The following is a 20757-nucleotide window of genomic DNA, read 5'->3' on the forward strand; positions in this document are numbered from 1 at the left end:
CTCTCTTTGTCCGTTGTGCTCTCAGTATTTAACAAATCTTTGCCTAACCAGAGGTCGCAAAGATTTCCTCTATTTTTTTTAAGCAGTCTTTTTTTTTTTTTAAGCAGTCTTATAGTTTTAGTTTTTATGTTTAGGTCAGTGATCCATTTTGAGTTAATTTTTGTCTGTGGTGTAGAGTTCATGTTTTTCAATATGAATATCCAATTGTTCCAGCATTGTTTATTCAAAAGATAGCCCTTTCTCCACTGAATTGTTTTTGTACCATTGCAAAAATCAATCGATCGTATCCATATGGGTCTGTTTCTGACCTGTTTTGTTACACTGATCCACATCTGTCTTGACTCCATAACACAATGTCTTTTTAGAAAATTATTTCTTCTATTTATTATTTGCCTTTTTGACTGCACTGGGTCTTCATTGCTGCACCGGCTTTCTTTATTTGCCACAGGTGGGAACTGCTCTCTTGTTGGGGTGCTGGGGCTGCTTATGAGGTGGCTTCTTGTTGCAGGACACAGCTCTAGGGCACTGGCTTAGTTGCAGCACAGCCTGATAACAGCAGTGTCTGGTTACTGTGTATTTAAAAGTTTTGAAACTAGGTAACATTTCCAACTTTGCTCTCCTTTTTCAAAGCTGTTTGGGCTGTTCTTGGTCTTCTGCATTTCCAAATTAACTTTGAAATCAGTTTGTCAATTTCTACAAAAAAGCCTCCTGAGAGTTTGCCTAGGATTGTGTTGAATCTGTAAATCAGTTTGAGATGTATGACATCTAAACAGTATTGCCTTCTGACCCACAGGCAAGATGTAAGTCTCCGTTTATTTAGGTTCTGTTTGGCTTTTCCTAGTACTGTTGCATAGTTTTCAGTATACAAGTGTCATGTGCACATTTTAAAATCCGATTTATTGCTAAGTATTTCATATTTTTGAAAGCTATTATAAATGGTAATATATATTTTGACCTTCAAGTTTTGATTGTTTATTGCTAGACTGTAGAAATGCAGTTGACTCTTGTTTATTGATTTCATATCCTACAATTTTGCTAGCTCCTTAATTCTAGTATTTTTTTTTTAATAGTTACCTGATTGGTTACCCATGTGATTGCTTAGAGGCATGTTATTCAGTTGCCAGATGTTTGGGGATTTTTCAGAAATTGTCCTGCTACTGATTACTAATTTAATTACATTGTGGTCAGAGAAGATACTTTTTTTTTTTTTTTTTTTAATGGAATGCTTCACGAATTTGCGTGTCATCCTTGCGAGAAGATACTTTTATTGTTTGAATCCTTTGAAACTTGAGACTTGTTTTATGCACTAGAATGTGGTTTAGTTTGTTAAATATTCCATGTGTACTTAATAAGGATGTATATTCTGCATTGGTTGGAGTTTCTATAAATGCTGATTATGTTTAGTTAGTTGATAATGTTAAGATAGTCTTTTATGTTCTTACTGCTTTTCTGCCTACTTGTTCTATCAAATTTTGGGAGAGATACATTGAAATAAAATACACTGAATAAAATTCTTTTTTTTTTTTTAATAAAATTCTTATAAATAGCCTATAGTTCTTATTTTTTAATCCAGTCTTACAGTCTCTACCTTTTATTTTAGAGTGTAAATCATTTATATTTAATGAGAGTATTGATATGATTGGGTTTTTTATTTACCATCTTGCTATTTGTCTTCTGTTTGTCCTGTATTCTTTGTTCCCTTTTTCATCTGTTTCTGCCTTCTTTTGGAATGAGTGATTATATGATATTTCCTCTACTTTATTGGCATATCTTCTCAACTTTGTTTTCTCCTTTTAGTGGTTGCTTTAGGGTTTAACATACATCTTTAACTTACCATCTTTAGCTTACATCTTTAGCTTCCTTTAAAATACTGTTCCGGGTGGGGGAAAAAAAATAAAATACTATTCCATTTCTTATGTGTTGTAAGGACTTTATGACAATATACTTTCATGACCTCTCCCTAGGCATTTGTGCTATTGTTGTCATACATTTTATTTTTACTTATTTTGCCACCACGTAATACGTTGTGTTATTTTGCTTTAAATAAAATTGAAAATTTTAAGTGGTTTGTTAAGGTTTCTTTACAAATATTTTCTATTTCTTACTCTTATCATTTCTACTGCTTTTAATTCCTCTGTGTAGATCCAGGTACCATCTGGTATTTTTCTTATGCCTGGAGGAATTCTCTTAACTATTTTTGCTGATTTTTTTTTTCCCTTGGTCTGAAATGTCTTTATTTTGCCTTTTTTGAAGTTAAACTTTTTATTTTGAGGTAGGTTTAGATTTCCGTGCAGTTATAAGAAATCACACAGAGACATCCCGTGTACCCTTACCCAGTTTCCCCGAGTGGTGACTCCGCAGTTCAGTCTTGCAACCAGGATATTGATCCCGAAACAGTCAAGGTATGGAACGTTTCCGTTCCTAAGGAAGTTTCCCTTTAAAGCCAAGCCCACTTTCCTCATGCCCCTACATCCTCCTTAATCCCTGGCGAACCACCCTGGTTTTCAGTTATGTTATTTTGTTATTTCAAGAATGTTGCATCTATTGAATTATATAATAGGGAATTGGCTTCTTCACTTAAGCCTGAGTCTTTGGATGTTTCTTCACTTTGTTGTATATATTAATAATTTGTTCCTTTTTGTTGCTGAGTCGTATTCCATGGTATGGATGAACCACAACGTCTGGGTTGTTTCTAGTTTTGGATATCATGAATAGAGCCGCTGTAAACATTACTGTGTAGCTCCAATACTCTGGCCACCTGATGCAGAGAGCTGACTCATTGGAAAAGACCCTGATGCTGGGAAAGATTGAGGGCAGGAGGAGAAGGGGACGACAGAGGATGAGATGGTTGGATGGCATCAGCGACACAATGGACATGGGTTTGGGTGGACTCCGGGAGTTGGTGATGGACAGGGAGGCCTGGCGTGCTGCGGTTCATGGGGCCACAAAGAGTCGGACACGACTGAGCGATTGAACTGAACTGAACTGAGAGCATATGTGTGATCACAAGTCTTTATTTCTCTGGAATAAGTGCCCAGGCTGCCGTTGCTGGGTCATGAGGTAGTTGCGTATTTGGTTTTATAAGAAATTGCCTTAGTTTCTTGGCTGACCATTTTGCATTTCCACCATCAATGTATGAAGAGTTCCAATTGCTCTTCATTGTTGCCAACATTTGATGTTGTCACTATTTTTCATTTTAGCCATGCTTTAATTATGCATATAATGATATCTCAGGTTTTAATTTGGATTTCCCTAATGCCTAAAGGTCTTGAACTTCTCTCCATGTGTTTGTTTATCATCTGTTTACCCTCTTTGGTAAAATGTCTCTATGTCTTCTGTTCATTTTCTATTGTGTTCTTTTGTTTTTGTATTGTTTTGTTCTTTATGTATTAGATATTAGGTCTTTTGGATATATATTTCCAACGTTTTCTGCCAGTTTGAAGCTTGTCTTTTTATCCCCTTACCCTTAGCAGGATCTTTCACAGAACAAGAGTTTTCAATTTTGGTGAAGTTGAGTTTTTCCTTTTATGGATTATGTTTTTGCTGTTGAGTATAAGACCTCTTTGCATAGCCCTTGACCCTAAAGATTTTGTCCAGTTTTTTTTTTTCTGAAAAGTTTTATAGTTTTATATTTTACGTTTAGATATAGGATCCTTTTTATGTCAATTTTTATATAGCGTGAAGTTTGTTTTGTTTTTTTGTTTGTACGTTTGTGGTTGTTCAGTTGCTCTAGCACCATTTGTTGAAAAGGCTAGCTTTGCTTTACTGAATAGTTTTCGTACTTTTGTAAAAAATCCCTTGGGTATGTTTGTGCGGGTCTGTCTCTGGGTCCCCTGCTCTGTTCTGTTAAGATGTGTATCTGACCCTCAGCACGGTCTTTTGTTACTGTGTCTGTGCAGCAAATCTTGATATCAGATGGAGTGATTCCATCCACTTACTCTTTTTCAAAATTGTTTTTCTCTATTCTAGTTCCCTTGTTTGTCTATATAAATTATAGAATAATCTTGTCTGTATTTACAAAGAAATCTTACTGGGATTTTGATAGGAGTTTTGTTAAACCTGTATCTCAGTTTGGGGAGAAGGGACATCTTTACTGTGCTGACATTTCCAGTCTGTGGATGTGGTGTGTCTCTGCATTTCCTTAGATCTCTGTGTTATTTCACCAGTGTTGCATAGTTATCAGCATGTTTTGTTTTGTTAGTTAAACATCTAATTATTTTATTTTTTGAGGAATCAGAGGCATCATTATATTTTTAATTTTGGTGTTAATGAGTTTATTGCTGGTATATAAAAATAACATTTCATTTTTGTATATTGACCTTGCTGACTTCACGTAACAGTTCTGGGCTTTTTTTTTTTTTTTTTTTTTGTGGAGTCCTTGTATTTTTCTATCTAGAGAGTCATGCCATATGTAAATAGGGGCATTTTTACTTACTTTTTATTTATCTGTATCCTTTTTTCCCTTTTCTTGCCTTATTTCACTGGCTAGAACTTCTAGCACTATGTTGAATCAGTGATCAGAGGTGACATCCTTGCCTCATTTCTGATCTTAGGGGAAAAGCATTCAGTTTGACATTAGCTGTAGGTTTTTGGTGTATCCTGTTTATCAAGACAGGGAAGTTCTGCTCTGTTTCTTTTTTTCCCCCTGTTTACCAGTTCCTGCTTTTTATCATGAAATAGTGTTGATTTTTGTCAATAGCTTTTTCTATATCAAATTGATATGATCATGTGAATTTCTTCTTTAGCTTATTATGGTGGAATATTCTGGTAGATTTTCCAGTATTGAGTCAGCTTTGTATCTCAGGAATAAACTACATTTGGTCATGATGTTTAATTATTTTTATATTTTGCTGAATTTTTATTAAGGGTTTTTACATCTGTTCATGAGATGTATCGGTCTGTAATCTTTTGTTTTTGTACCACCTTTGTTTGGTTTTGGTATTAGGATAATACTAGCTTTATAAAATGTGTTTGGGATATGTTAACTCCTATTTTTTGGAAGAGATTGTATAGAACATTGATGTAAATTCTTATATAAACATTCAGTGTAGAATCCATCAGTGAAAATATTTTGACCTGGAGATTTCTTTTTTGGGGGGAGTTTTAAACTTGCAATTTAATTTCCTTAGTAGGTATAGGGCTATTCAGATTATTTTCGATGGGTTATGGTAGTCCACTTTTTTGAGGAGTTGGTCCGTTTCTAAGTTGTCAAATTTACATGTGTCAAGTTAATCACAGGATATATTTATGTATGTTCTCTTGTTTTTCCTTTGATGTCTGCAGGGTCTGTGTTGATTTCCTTGTTTTTGTTTCTGATATTGTTACAACTGTGACTCCCCCTTTGGACTCCGCTTTAACTGTGTCTCCAAACTTCTGATATGTTGTCTTCTCAATGTTTATTTTAACCCTTTGAACCACGGGTTGTTCAGGGATGTTACTCAGTTTCCAGGTATTTATAGACTTTCCTGTGTTCTCTCTCTCTCTCTCACTGATTTTTAGGAGTTTCCATTCTGTACTTTTTATGATTTCTGTTGTTTTATTTTTTGAGGTTTGTTTGTGGCCCAGGACATAGTCTATCTTGGTGTATGTTCTGTGAGCCCTTGAAACACATGTGTATTCTGTTGTTGGGTGGGGTATTCTATAAATGTTGATGGAATCTCATTAGCTCTTGGTGTTGTTGAGTTCTTCTATATCCTTGCTGGTTTTCTGATTAATTGTTCAATTGTTGACAGAAGGATGTTGAGGTTTCCAGCTCTAATTGTGGATTTCTATATATCCATTTTCAGTCCTGTCAGAGTTTGATTCATGTGTTTGACAGCTCTGTTGTTTGGTACAAACACATTTAGGATTGCTTTGTCTTTCTGATGGATTGATCCTTTATATAACGTCCTTTTCTCTGATAGCTTTCTTTGCTCTAAAGTCTGCTCTGTCTGCTGTTAATATAGCCATTCCTGCTTTCTTTGGGTTAGTGTTTGCATGACATATTTTTCCATCTTTCTTCTTTGAGCCTGTTTGTATCATTACATTTGAAGTGAGTTTCTTACAGGCACAGTAGTTGAATCATGTTTTTAAATCTGCTTTGTTAATTTAGATCTTTTCATTAGTGTATTTATTAATATTTAAGGTAGTCGTTTATACTTTATGACTCAAGTTTACCATTTTGTATTTTGTTTTCTGTTGAGTTATTCAGTTGTCTTATCTCTGCCTACTTGTGGGTTACTTGAGTATTTTAAACTTTTGTTTAAAATTTATTTTTGTGCTTATGTTTTTGAGTGTATCTCTTTATATACTCTTTTTAGAGGTTCCTCTAGGTTTACATTATTTATGTGTAGCTTTTCATGGTTTACTAATGTCATTTTACCAATTCAAGGGAAATGTAGAAACTTTACCTTTTGTCTCCTTTATTCTTCCCTAGTAACCATGTAATTAAATATTTCCTTTACGTACAGTTAGTACCACATTTATAGACAGTGTTATAATTCTTATTTCAACTGTCACATAATTTAGAAAAAAACCCAAGAGAAGGAAAATGTATTTGTCTACATTTTTGATTACCATGTTTTTATTCTTCCTTCTTGATGTTCCAGGGTTGCTTTAAAAAAAAACAAACACAACAACCAAAAACCCAAATCACTTCCTTTTTGTTTAGAGAGCTTCTGACTTAAAGAAGTCACTCTTTAAGTCATTCCTTGAGTCATTCTTTTAGGGTAAGTCTACTGGTGACAGATTCTCCTAGTTTTGCTTCACTTGAAAGTGCCTTAATTCCATCTTATTCCTGAAGGACATTCCCGCTGGGCATAGGACTCTGGGTTTGTCGCCCCTTTCTTCCAGCACTTGACAGTTTTTGTGCTACTTCCTGCCCTCCATGGTTTTTGGTGTGAAATCCGTTTCTGTTCAAGTGTTCTCTCATAGGTAAGGTGGTGTTTTCCCATCACTACTTCCAAGGTGGTTTTCTCTGTCTTTAGTTTTCACAGGTTTGACGTGATGTGTCTTGGTGTCTGTTTCTCTGTTCTTTTTCCTGTCTGGTGTTTGCAGTGAGTTACATCTTTTGCCAAATTTGGGGAAATTTCCGCCTCCGTTTTTTATACGTTGAACCCAGTCTTCTCTCCCCTCTCCTTCTGGGGCTCTGATAACGTGTGTCAGACCTTCTGCCAGAGTCCCACGGGTCCCTAGGCTCTGCTCACCTCTCCTGTCCAGCCTGCTCTTTCTCTGTTGTTTAGAGGACGTAGTTCTGTTCCTCTGTGTGCATGTTTACGGATTCTTTGCTCGGTCAGTTCCATTCTTCTACTTAGCTCATCCACAGAGCTGCTTACTTCGGTTATTGTGTTTCTCATTTCTAAAATTTCCATTCGGTTCTTTATATCTTTTATTTCTTTGTTGAGTCTTTCTATATTGTTTTACTTGTTTCTAGTATATTCATAACTTCCTTATTCACTTCTCCAGCACTCAGAAATTCTTGGTTCTTAGTCTGACGAGTGATTTTCAGTTGAAACCTGAACATTTTTGTGTTACGCTATAAAATATTGGATCTTACCTGATCTGTGTTTTGACTGACTTTCTCTTGACACCATTCTGGCAAAGGAAGAAATAGGTGGAGATAGAAGTCCAGATTCCACACTCAGCCTCTGTTGACATCCGAGGTGGGGGTTGGGCTCCACGTTCTTGCTGGATGGGAGTGGGGGTTTCCGCTCCCCCCCCAGTCCCCAGGGAGACTGCAGTGGCTTTTTACCACCGGGTGATGGCGAGAGTCCTGATTCTGACACTACCCAGTGGGGAGCTGGACAGACGCTTCTCTCTCTCTCTCTGTTTCTTGAGGTAGAATTCGTTACAATACTATGTGTTGTTGTTGTTGTTCAGCCACTAAGTTGTGTCCAACTCTTTGCAGCCGCGCGGGCTGCGGCACACCGGACTCCTGTCCTTCACTGTCTCCCGGAGCTTGCTCAGATTCACGTCCTCTGATTTGGCGATGCCATTCAGCCATCTCATCCTCTGTTGTCCCCTTCTCCCACTGCCCTCAGTCTTTCCTAGCGTCAGGGTCTTTGCTAATGAGCCAGCTCTTCGCATCAGGTGGCCAAAGTGGTAGAGCTGCAGCTTCAGTTCAGTCGTTCCGCTGAAGGTTGAGGGTTGCTTTGCTTTAGGATTGGCTGGTTTGATGCCGTCCAAGGGACTCGCAAGAGTCTTCTGCAGCGCCACAGTTGGAAAGCGTCAGTTCTCCACTGCTCAGCCTTCTTTGCCAGGCTCTTTTTTCAGTATAGTGATTCCCAGTTTTTAAAGGTCATGCTCCGTTTATAAGCACATTTCTAAGACACTGGCTCTATTTCCTGTGTTGTACACTATCCTTGTAGCTTATTTTCTATACAATAGTTTGTACTTCTTACTCTCTTCCTGCTGTCACACCCTCCCCTTCTTTCTCCCCGCAGGTAACCGCTAACTTGTTCTCTGTATCGGAGTATGCTACTTTTTTGTTGTGTTCGTTGTACTTTTTTGACTCGACACATCAGTGTTACCTTGACAGCATTTGTCTTTCTGTGTCTGACTTATTTAAATTAGCATAATACGGAGGGATGCTTCTTTACTGCTGGGTTTGGGGGTAGAAGTCCAGGCTCCTCCTCTGATCTTCGCTGACGTTGTGAGGTGGGGGTGTGGCTTGTTATCACTTAGCATGGATGGAAGTTCCCATTCTTTACCCCCCTTTTTTTGACACCATGCCGGAAGCTTTCACTGTGGCTTTGTTCCCTGGTTTTATTGGTATTTTCAGGTTGGTGGCAGCTGCTGCTCCAAGTCTGAAATACCCAAAGCAGAAAGCAAACCAGAACACTCCCTGCCATGTGGTTCCTTGGGCTCTGAAGCTGTTACTCTGCCTCTCTCTAGCTTTCACAGCTTGCTTAGGTCTGTTTCATGCGTGTCAGAGGGCTTGTTGCTGCTGTTGTCCTTAGTGGGAGGAACAGGGAAAAGAAACACTAGTCCATCTGAGAAGTGGAGCCGCTCATCTTTGTTTCTGGAAGATGTTTTCCCGGGGTGTGGAAATCCCGGGCTGACATTTTCCTCTTCACACTTTGGAGTTGTGGCTCTCCTGTCTTCTCTTGGCGTTGTTTCCAACAAGTCTTGTCAGTTTTACCTTTGTTCTTATATACATAATTTATTCCCACCTGCTTTAACTTTTTTATTTTTAATCACTGTTATAAGTAGCCTTCTGTTTGGGTTTTGTTGAAGTTGTTAGATGTGTAAATTTACTCTTTACGTTTGTGTGCTTTTCAGTCATTTTTAAAAAATGTTTATTATAATTGTGCCCAACTCTTTGCGACCCTGTGGACTGTAGCCCACCAGGCTCCTCTGCCCATGGGATTCTTCAGGCAATAGTGGAGTGGGTTGCCATGCCCTCCTCCAGAGGATATCCCCAACCCAAGGATCGAACCCCTGTGTCTTACATTTCCTGCATTGGCAGGACAGGTTCTTTACCACTCGCATCACTTGGGAAGCCCCCAATATTTATAAGCATTAATAAATTAATGTTTATAACAATTATTATAATTATTATATGGTTAACTTTTTTTAATTTTTATTTTTTTTGGTTAACTTCTTTACAGTTCTATTAATTTGGGGGGGTCAGTTTTATGAATTTTAATACGGGTATAGGTTCATGTAGACCACCATCTCAGTCAGAATGCACAACTATTCTGCCACTCTTAAAAAAAAACTTGCTCGTGCTATCCCTTTGAAAACAATCATTTCTTAAAATATTTGTCCCATCTCTTCTCCTTCGGACTCGTTACAAGTACACTGGGGACACCTGGGCCTGCTCCCATAGCTCACTGGTACGCTTTTTTCTTGTTCTTTTGAGAGGTTTTTTTTAAAATTTTTATTTTAGGTTTGTGTTTCATAATAGATAACTTCTGTTGCTAAGTCTTCAAGTTTGCTAATCTTTCCTTCTTTTGTTTCTAATCTGTTATTAACTCTACTTGTGTTTTTCATCTCAGAAATCCTACCTTTCATCTGTAAAGTAGATTTGGTTTTATTTCCTTGTCTCTCCTTAACATGCCTTTGCTTTTTTCTACATCCTTGAGCATAGAAATATATGTATACACACATAAAATGTCTTTTTTTATCATCCTTGTTTTTGAGGACATTTCCAGGTCTATTTCAGTGTCATTTCCAGATCTATTTCTGCTTATCTGCTCCCTATTATTGGTCTTTTTTGCATCTTTGCATGCCTTGTACTCTTCAGTTACAATTTTATGTTGCTGGGTGCCAGATTTTCTTTTTATATCTGTAAATATTTTTTAGCTTTACTCCGGGACACAGTAACATTAACTGGAAATAGTTTGGACCTTTTGAGACTTGAAAAACTTTGTTAGGCAGGACTGAGCCACCTTTAGTTTTAGGTGTTTCTTGAATTCAGTGTAATTGACTTTTGGGGCCACATAATGCTTTATTGTAGAGGCTGATTACTGTAGGATGTTGACCAGCATTTATGGTCTCTATCCACTAGATGCCATTAGCACCACTTAGTATGAGCTAAGGTGGTTTTCCTATTTTTTAAAAGCTGTTAAGAAAATACAACAGAGACCTTTGTATGTGAAAAAGCTAGAACACTTGAGATTTTGAACCCTTGCACAGGAGACATTCCTTTACTGTTTGAGACAAATGGTAGCATAAGAAAAAAAATTCTTATTTCTCCAGTATAGACAATAGTTAAGAGCACAGGCTTCGAAATTAGAAGGGTATGATTTGAGCCCAATTATGTGCCTGCCTCTTAATGACTATTTGGCATTGAGCAAATTTTTAACTCTCTGAGCCTCAGTTTCCTTTCTTGTAAAATAGAGCCAGTATATATTTATCTCTTAGGTTTGTTGGAGAACTAAGTGGAAATGAGTAAAAGTATATAGCTCAATAACAGGACACACAGTCACTGTTACCCTTGTTTCAGGAGTGTGCTTGTGTTACTTATAACACCCCTTGATGTACATATGGTGTCATGTTTTGCTAACTTGGAGGATTGTCATCTGTTATCTTTCAGGTCATGCAGAAGGATTTTGCATGATGTGTACAATGCAAGCACATATCACCCAGGCACTCAGTAATCCTGGGGATGTTATTAAACCGATGTTTGTCATTAATGAGATGCGGCGTAAGTATCCTCTCTAGTAGTTTATATGAATATTTGTTAGCCAGTTGGTCTTAATGATCTGACTGGTAAATGATGAGCTCCTTGGGTATTGCAGCAAACAGTTTATTGTATATAAATATGTCTTTAACGAATAACAGTTTTTTAGCAAACCAGTTACTATGTAAACATTTTGAAACCTAAAGCAAAAGATAACAATATAGTAAAGAAGATGGTATTCAGTTTGATATATAAGCAAATTAAAAATGATAAAACCCTCAAATTTGTTAATGAAATTGATAACTTTTGCAGCATTTTTCCTAGATATTTGGATTTCTATGCTCAGTAATACTAACTCTAAATATTGTCCCAGCGGTTTCTTTAAATAGTTTCAGTTAGCTTTAATTCAATGAATGAGTATTACACTATAATAGTGACAGGAATTATCAAAATAAAGTTAATTATATTCTTAAAGAACATTTTATACTCAGAACTTAGCAGATTTGTGGATAAATTTCACAAGTTTCTATATAATTTTTAATGACTTTAAAATCTCCTCTTGAATTATAATGATTCTGATAGGTTCCATGAAATTTTTTATGCACTTTCTGCATGTTTTTTGCAGTAAGCTTTTGTATTATCTTAATTAACTGAGTTGGAATAAAAAATGCTTACAAATAAAACAAAAACCTGACTCTTAATCTGATATCTAGCTGGGTAATTATAGGGATGGATAATTACACAGTGACAATTTATAATCCTTTTGCCTAAAAAGCTGCTGAAGATAAAGAAGTGTTATCTTGGCCCTTGGTACTATTAACAGGCTGGAGGAGACCATGAAAATTATTTTTTCAACATTGCTGAATCTTAACAAAATTTAGCCAGGGGTGATTTTGTTTGTTGAATTACATGTGTATATTATATATACTGATATGCACATATATACACACGCACACATATATGGCAGACATAATCAATTTTTTTAAACCTAGTTCTTTAAGAGAATGCTATTGGTGTGTATATGTACATACATCTACGGATGTACATATATGGTTAAATATATGGTTATATGGTTAAATAATGAAATTGTTAACATATGGTTAAATGGTTATAGATGTATATGGTTAAATAATGAAATTGTCATTTTTGTAGGTCAGAACTTGTGGAGTGTGCTCAATTTCATATGATTCAAGTTAATATATATCTATATATTCATTCACATAAAATTATATGTATATTTATACTTCTGTATTGTTTTTCATTATCATTTTGGCTTGTGGCTATTTAGTCAATTAGAAATAGGACTGAAATGTTATTGTGCAGTGAAGAATGTATGTTCTCTAGGCTATTGGGATAGAATTAGATAGGTTCACACTTGTCTCTTATATAGATTCTCTTAGGGAATTCTAGCGCCCAAGTTAAGAGGTGTGCACTAACATAACATTTGAGACAAAATTTTGAAACAATAACAGCTAAAGTTGAGTTTATTCAAGAATCATTTTATTGCTAAAGACAGAGTCTCTGGGCTCTCAGAAACTCCAGCCCATGTGGGCTTTTAGTGGTCTGAAGGGCTCATCCTAAGTGTTCTCAGGGGAAACTTATTAATGCTATTTCCTCATAAAATAGTTATCTCACCAGTATACTGTCATAAAATACAACCTCGGGGGGAGTACAGCCTGGGCGTATGATAGGGGATGATAAGGCTTTGTCTTTCATCAAACTCTACAGGTATAGCCAGGCACTTCCGCTTTGGAAACCAAGAAGACGCCCACGAATTCCTTCAGTACACTGTTGATGCTATGCAAAAAGCATGCTTGAACGGCAGCAATAAGTGAGTCCACACAGCATCGGTCACCCCCGCCCCAGCCCGGCTGCCCGCGGGCACTCCGCGCAGAGCTCCCTGTCCGCTGCACCTTTTGACTTTGTGCTGCCTCTTCCTCGAGTGGTTTGCATTATTTTAAAATGGTTGAAGTTTTGAAAGGTGTGCTTCCTATCTCTAGTCTTTGAAATCTGTGTGTGTTCCCTTTGTCACTGGGGTCAGTTACCAATCCCTGCAGTCTCTTCTTTAAAATCTAAACATGGGCTCAGGGGAAGGTTGGAGAAACAGACAAGTCGTCGCCTACTTGCTGTTGCCTTGACACCCCTGCAGGCCTGCATTCCCTTCCCGCCGCCCCCGGCCCTGCGGCCCCCCGGCCCTGCTTCGGCCGGGCGCTCAGCATCTGGTTGGTGCTGGGCTGCAGGGCAGAGTGCTCACACTGGTGTCCCAGTCCTGCTGAGGGCGACTGCCTCTTGCTGCCTGCTTCGGGGCCAGAGTCCTGCCCTGATTTCCGGATCGCTTCTTAATATTGTCCGACCGCTTCTCCTCACCCAGACGTGTCTTTGATTGGGCAAGGCTGCTCTCTGGCTGTCACCATACTGTGCGGCTCTCTTGCGTGAATTCTCATTCTTTTATGGATGTACATGGTTTTAGCATCAGTTACAGCACCTCTTATTTTTGCAGAATGCTTCTCTCATCTCACTCTTTCATTTTTTTTTTAGATTGGACAGACACACCCAGGCCACCACACTCGTCTGTCAGATATTTGGAGGCTACCTAAGATCTAGAGGTAAACTCTTGGTTTTAAAGGTTGATAATTGTGATCTGGCTTGTGGTGTAAAAGGATGCAAGGGCTCGGAAGGGGTTAAGAAGGGCCCGTGTGTCTCCCTGCGCCCAGACTCCCATCCCTGTCAGCCCCTGGCCCAGCTTGTGGTTGTCCTCCCGGTAGCTTCCTGTGTGTGAACAGCCTGGGTTCTTTTCACACTGGAAACTTTCTGACATTTTCAGCACATATAGGTCTCATACAGCCTTTCACAGTTGCAGTAGTATTCCAATTATTTTAGTTCCCCACCAGTGAATTTTTAGGTTGTTTCTAATTTTTGTTGTTATTACCACTAGCGCTTTATTGAGCATCCTTGTATACACATACCTTTATGTCCATGTAAAAATGTATATACATACGATAATTAGTTAGAATTTCTGTATCAAAGGATATGTGTTTTCAAATTCTGATTTTGCCATATTGTTCTTCCAAGAGGTTATACCAGTTTGCACTCCAGCCAGCAGTGTACATGGACCAAATTAGTGACTCCCACTATGTCATAACATGTTTTGCCTAGTCTTATAGACGAAAAAAGTACCTTATGGTTTTTGTTTTGTAAATGTATGTGTGTGTTCTGTCATTTCAGTAGTTGGTATTGCCATACTGATTATACTTTGCTTATCCTTTGTGTTTTATTTTTATTTCAGTCAAATGTTTAAATTGCAAAGGTGTTTCAGATACTTTTGATCCATATCTCGATATAACTTTGGAGATAAAGGTAAGTTTGGTAGTTGTGGTAGTAGTCAAGTTAAACAAAAATTAGTCATACTTTATATAACTTTATTTATAGTTCTCTTACAATTTAGACTACACTTGTTAGAGAATATGAATTGAAAACTTTAATATGCTAAGACTTCATTAGAGGAACTTATTGAAACTTTGTATTAGGCATCATAAAAAACTTAAAACATTTAATAATTTTATTACCCGTTGACCTTAATAAACCTGTTGATCTTAATAAAACCAGATTATGATGCCTATATCAGCTGAATTTACGTGGTGGTTATTCTTTAGAAACTGTTTTTTGCTTCTTGCATTCTCTGAACTCTCCCATTTTTTGTTGTCTGTAGCTTTTGTTTTTCTCATCTCAAGTGTGATACATGCTAACGATAAAAATGAGAAACACTGCGGAGACATGTGGGAGCCTGTCCCCAGAATGAACACTTGTTAACAGTTTGATATAAACTATTCCAGAGTGTCTGTTTACTGTTTACACTGACGGGTTTACACCTTCAGTCTTTTGGGCCACTTGCTGTTTTCATTCCATTTTGCTTGGGCCTGCTGTGTGTCATGCTTCAGCCGATTTACATGCCTGTTTCCTTCCTGGTAGATACTTTGATTTTGTTCCTGTTTTATGCTACTGTAAATAATGCTGTAGAGGACAACCTCTATTTTTTTGCTTTGGCCACACTGTGCGGCTTGTGGGATCTTAGTTCCCCGACCAGGGATTGAACCCAGGCCCTTGGCAGTGAAAGCACGGAGTCCTAATCACTGGACCACCAGGGAATCCCCTGCCTTTTTTTTTTTTTTTTAAACTGGGGGTGGGGAGGGCAATAGCTTGGAAGTACATGTGTAAAACTGAACACCATAATGAGAAAGTTTCTTTTTACATAAAATTTGCACTTGGCTTTACACTTTGGGGCCATCTTTCTTGTTTTTGCTGACAAGCGGCAGTGAGTGGTCACGTGCTGTTGGTGCTCTTCTGTCCCCAGGCCGCTCAGAGTGTCAACAAGGCATTGGAGCAGTTTGTAAAGCCGGAACAGCTCGACGGGGAAAACTCATACAAATGCAGCAAGTACGATGGCGGTGCCGGCGGGCGGGGAGCGGGGAGGCTTGGGCTGAAAGGGTTTGGCGGGTCTGCGTGACCAGCAAGGTTCCTGGTAGCTTCCGGGACCGCCTGGGAATACCCTGGCTCTCTGTTCGCCGAAGGCCAGGGCATCTGAGTCTCAGTGTTGACACTCCTTAGACCCAGGGGAGGCGGGTCCTCACTCCTGGGGAGCTGGGTGGAGGCGAGGGGTAAGACCAGCCACACGTTAGTGCCCCTGCGTGTGAAGGTGCTGGCTGGGGTGGGGCGTGTGTGTCAGGCAGCATCTCCAGTGACCCCGGTGTGAAGGGTTGGGGTGGGTGGAGCATCGCTTTCTCCCAGAGCAGTCAAGGATCTCTCTTTTTCATGGTCGTTTCCCAGGATTTGGGGCAGTGCCTGCCAGAATCCTCAAGTTTGAATCATTCTGTAATGTTTCCCCATGAAGTCAAGAGGGCCTATTTTAAGAAAGCCCTGTTTCTTATGGTTTAAGTAGATGTTCATTTTAAGTCAGGTAATATGGGTAAGAGTTGTTACTGAGTAGAGCCAGACCTTGGGGATAACCGTGGGTTTGGTTCCAGACCAGCACAATAAAGTGAATCTTGCAATAAAGCAAGTTGCATGAATTTTTTTGTTTCCCAGTTTATAGAAAAGTTACTTCTACATTATACCATAGTTTTTTTGTTTTTTGTTTTTTTTACATTATACCATAGTTTTTAAGTGCAATAGCATTATCTCTAAGAAACAGTATACAAACCTTAATTTAAAAATACTTGTTTAAAAATGCCAAAATAACTACAAGAGTAACATCAAAGGTCACTGATCATCACAACAGATACAATAATACTGAAAAAGCTTGAAATATTGCAGGAATTACCAAAATGTGGCACAGAGACCTGAAGTGAGCAAATGCTTTTAGAAGGATGGCCCAGTAGACTTGCTCCACGCAAGGTTGCCGCAAACCTTCAACTTGTGAAAAATACAGTATCTTCAAAGGGCAGTAAAATGTGGTGCCTGGGTTCATTTTTTTGGGGAGAAGTCCCCTTTTCCTCCTAAGACCAGAGGGATGTTTCCTTTGTTTTAAACTCATGGACGTTTCTAGTCTGTACTTCCTTGCTTTTGTATCTGGGCTTTGTTTTCACAGGGTTCTTCTACCAGCCAGTTTTTCAGTTTGTTTTGAACTGAGACTAACTTACATAAATCTGGTTTCTAAAGTATCAGTGATCTATATAGGACCTGACATTTCAGAGCTGTCCTGTGTTTTTCATTCATGTTAATTTAGGCATCTCCCATACTTCAGATTTTCATATTTTCACTGTTGGATGAAAAGGGTGGTATTTCTCATCCAGTACCCTTCTTTTGGAAACTTAGACTGTTTCAGAGAAATAACAAGGGTAAGATGAAAAAACAACAACCAACCCATATTAATCTTCTTAAACATCTGTTTTTGTTTTTTTTCCCAAGGTGTAAAAAGATGGTTCCAGCTTCAAAGAGATTCACTATACATAGATCTTCTAATGTTCTTACACTTTCTCTGAAACGTTTTGCAAATTTTACTGGTGGAAAAATTGCTAAGGTGGGTAGATAATATTATTAACAACTGTTTATGCTGAGCCTTTCAAGGCTTAACTGTCAGCAGCTACATGGAAGTTTTATTACCTGATTTTCTAAGTTCTTCCAGCACTTGTTAGTGGAATAAAATGTCAAAGAACTGAGCTCAAAGTTTGGTGTGTGTGTTTACAGGGTGTGTGTTTTTGTCTGTATCCTTTAGCTGGCTAGACTTTCTGAAGGTCACAACCTGTGCTTATTACCTGCGTTTGGGCATCCAAGTCAGTGAAGGTGCTGAGTGGGTTCAGGGAACGCTTATGGCATTTCAAGTCCAAAGATTTCCCAGCCACACCTTGCCATTCTTTCACCAGAACTTGTTTTCTTGTTTATTCATTTGTTTTCTGATTGATAGTATACTGACTTTTCCCATTTTCTTCTCACTTTCTGAAATTGAAAGTGGTCAGAAATCCAGTAACACACGGAAGAAATAACCTGCTCCTGAATTGTTAAAAATAAGCGATGACTTCAGGTCCAGACCTGTGATTGTTAACTGTCTGCTTTGATGGGTTTGCGTAAAGGAGATGAAGAATACAGTGGGATTGCACTAAACGCACTTAGAGTCAGGCGTGCTCCGGGTTAGTTCTGTCTTCTGAAACGAGGCTCGTAAGGCTCCATGCTCTGTGAGTCTCCTGCTCTGCCTCCTTCAGAAATGATGTTCCTTTTTTCTCTCCTCATTCTTGTGTAGGATGTGAAATACCCTGAGTATCTTGATATTCGACCGTACATGTCTCAACCAAACGGAGAGCCGATCATTTATGTTTTGTATGCAGTCCTGGTACACACTGGTTTTAATTGCCATGCTGGCCATTACTTCTGCTACATAAAAGTAAGTTGTGTGGATTTTGTTAATAACTCTTTCTACAGTAAACTGTAAGATAACACTGGCATTCTTGGGAGGGAAGGGGGGCTTTTCCAGTTGACGTGTGGTAGCCCCTTTTTCTTACAGGTCTCTGAATTGGGGTTCCCCGCATACCTGATCAAATCTGATATCACTTTTGTTGGTTGTCTCACAGGCTAGCAACGGCCTCTGGTACCAAATGAACGACTCCATCGTGTCTACTAGTGATATCAGATCGGTACTGAGCCAGCAAGCTTACGTCCTCTTTTATATCAGGTATTTTCAGGAAAGCGCATTTCCACCTTTTCTGTTAACTCAGAAAGAGCGCTTCACTTCATCAGCATGCTTAAATTCCATTGTTTGCTTAAACAGCATCTTGACTGTGGGGGGAGTAAGGAAGGTGTATTTGAGAGTGGGCCATGTGTTTACTGTAGCTCCCAGCTCTTTGGCAGGTTAAAGAAACACACAGAAGAAGGGAAGGGAGTAGCCAGAGGGCTTCTGCTGCTGGCAGCAAACCAGGTGGACTGGTGGGCCAGGGAGGCAGTGAGTGGAGGCTCCATAAGGGGACTCCTGAGTACCCAGTGTGGTCACCTCTCAGCCCCTGGGCACCGGCAGCCAGCCACGTCCCCGGCCAGGCCCAGGCCAGCACCCGCCTGCTGCTGCATGTTACTGATTCGATAATTCCTTCTGGAGATGTAGGGCCTTGGAACAGTCCAATGAGTGCTCCAAGGTATATCCATTGGTAGTAGCTGGAAATTCAGAACATCCTGAAACTGCCAACGATAGCAGATCACATAAATGGTAGCATGTGCATGTGACGAAATACAATGCAACTGTTAAAAGTTTTTATGTTTTTTAAAATGCAATGAGAAAGTGCTCTATATGTGGAGGAAAAGCAGTTTGAAATTTTACACGCTGATGTTGAGGAGATCAGTCCAGGCTAAAGCCTACAAAATCTGGATGGCAGGTGCCTTGAAGGGGTGAGGGGGGGCACAGTGTCTTTGTTTCTTTCTAACTTTTCAGGACAGCACAGATCTTTCTACAGTGATACGTGTTTAGAATTAGAAAACTGGAAAACAAAAGAAAAATAGCTTTAAAAATTTAAAAAAAAAAAACCTTTCAGCTAGAATACACAGATATCAGATCAGAATACACAGTGACCCTCTTTGTCTGCTGACCTGAGCTCCCAGTGCCAGCCTGGGCCGGACTGGGACTCTATGCACTTCCCCAGGTCGCGTCTCCTGTTGACTCAGGGTGGAGTGTACGTGAGCTCTTTGGGGAGGTGTCCCATGTTATCCTGAGTACTGTCACTCTCTGTCCCCAGGTCCCATGATGTGAAAAACGGAGGTGAACTTCCTCATTCCGCCCACAGCCCCGGCCAGTCCTCACCCCGACCGGTCATCAGTCAGCGGGTTGTCAGCAGCAAACAGGCAGCCTCGGGATTCATTGGCCCACAGCTCCCCTCTCACATGATGAAGGTAACCCTCCCGAGCAGAGCGTCCAGCCCTCTGCTTACTGCTGCAGTGGTGGCCCTAACCTCATCCACAGCTGAGTTTCGTGTCCACAAAAATGGATTCAGGCCGTTTATTATACTTTAAACACAGGGGAAATCTGAGGATGAACAGTGTGATCCAGAAGGAAGTCGGGGTGTGAGTCTGTCTAAACACTGGGAACTTGATCTCCCCCCGGACTCTGTTCACTTCACGGAGTAAATATGAGGGGTTCTCGATTCATGCTGGCCCCCAGGAGAGAGATGCTTGTAGCGGAAGAACACTTCCGTTGCCTCCGTTTAGCCCTTTCAGGGGTGTGACGTTTTCTGCCTGCCATCTGGCTGGGCCCGATCACACCCCTGAGGGCTGCTCAGAGCGAGCAGAGGGCGTGCTCTCTGGTTCCTGTGACACCGGCGTCCTCGGTGGAGGCCTGGCTTTTGCTTGACGTAAATGTTGAGACTGCGGACGTGTTGGAATAGCCTGTACACACCGTGGAATAATCCTGTCACCTGTGCCATAGTGTCGTAACAGCCTTTCAGTCTGACAGGGAGTCACAGCCTCAGTGCTGCAGGGAGCTGGACAGCACTGGACAAGTCCTGTGCTGGGCTTGGCCTGAGGGACGTGGGACACACCAACTGCCCTGAGTGGAGGGGCCGCTGCTGTTGATTTGTCAGGAGGTGTTTTTGTTTAACTATGAAGCCTTCCCTTGTAGCTTAGTCGGTAAAGAATCTGCCTGCAGTGCAGGAGACCTGGGTTCAATCCCTGGGTCGGGAAGATCCCCTGGAGAAAGAAGTGGCAACCCACTCCAGTACCCTTGCCTGGAAAATCTCATGGACAGAGGAGCCTGGTGGGCTGCAGTCCATGGGGTCGCAAAGAGTCGGGCACAACTGAGCGACTAAGACTTCTGGTGTGAAAGTGAAAGTCACTCAGTTGTGTCTGACACTTTGAGACCCCCATGGACTATACAGTCCATGGAATTCTCCAGGCCCAGAATACTGGAGTGGGTAGGCTTTCCCTTCTCCATGGGATCTTCCCAACCCAGGGATCGAACCCAGGTCTCCCACACTTTAAGCAGACGCTTTATCAGCTGAGCCATTATCCAGTGGTAAGTTAGCAACTAGTTCAGATACTTAAGAAAACATTTTGAAGGCCAGAGTTCCTCTATGAGGCAGAATTCACTCGTGACCACCAGTGTGCAGCTTCTGGGTTTTAGCAGCAAAAGCTGGGATGTGGAGTGAAATAACTACTCAAGTCAGAGCGGAGGTCACAGAGGCAGG

At 40.0% G+C, this 20757-nt stretch overlaps 1 protein-coding gene across 4 annotated transcripts in view; it reads left to right on the top strand.

The window, feature by feature from the left end:
- Positions 1 to 20757, top strand: part of USP42 (ubiquitin specific peptidase 42) — a 39297-nt gene that overhangs the window by 8822 nt on the left and 9718 nt on the right. For all 4 annotated transcript variants that reach the window (XR_006267036.1, XR_006267037.1, XR_006267038.1 and 1 more), the window contains exons 4-12: positions 11018 to 11128; positions 12833 to 12935; positions 13643 to 13710; positions 14391 to 14461; positions 15456 to 15538; positions 17009 to 17120; positions 17838 to 17978; positions 18166 to 18266; positions 19315 to 19468. Coding sequence is in view for 1 of the 4 variants with exons in the window: in XM_043455757.1 (XP_043311692.1) it covers positions 11018 to 11128; positions 12833 to 12935; positions 13643 to 13710; positions 14391 to 14461; positions 15456 to 15538; positions 17009 to 17120; positions 17838 to 17978; positions 18166 to 18266; positions 19315 to 19468 (944 nt within the window). In the remaining 3 variants the exon portion in view is untranslated. The remainder of the gene's footprint in view (positions 1 to 11017; positions 11129 to 12832; positions 12936 to 13642; positions 13711 to 14390; positions 14462 to 15455; positions 15539 to 17008; positions 17121 to 17837; positions 17979 to 18165; positions 18267 to 19314; positions 19469 to 20757) is intronic.

The sequence above is a fragment of the Cervus canadensis genome, chromosome 32 (genome assembly GCF_019320065.1).
Source record: "Cervus canadensis isolate Bull #8, Minnesota chromosome 32, ASM1932006v1, whole genome shotgun sequence".
NCBI lineage: Eukaryota > Metazoa > Chordata > Mammalia > Artiodactyla > Cervidae > Cervus > Cervus canadensis.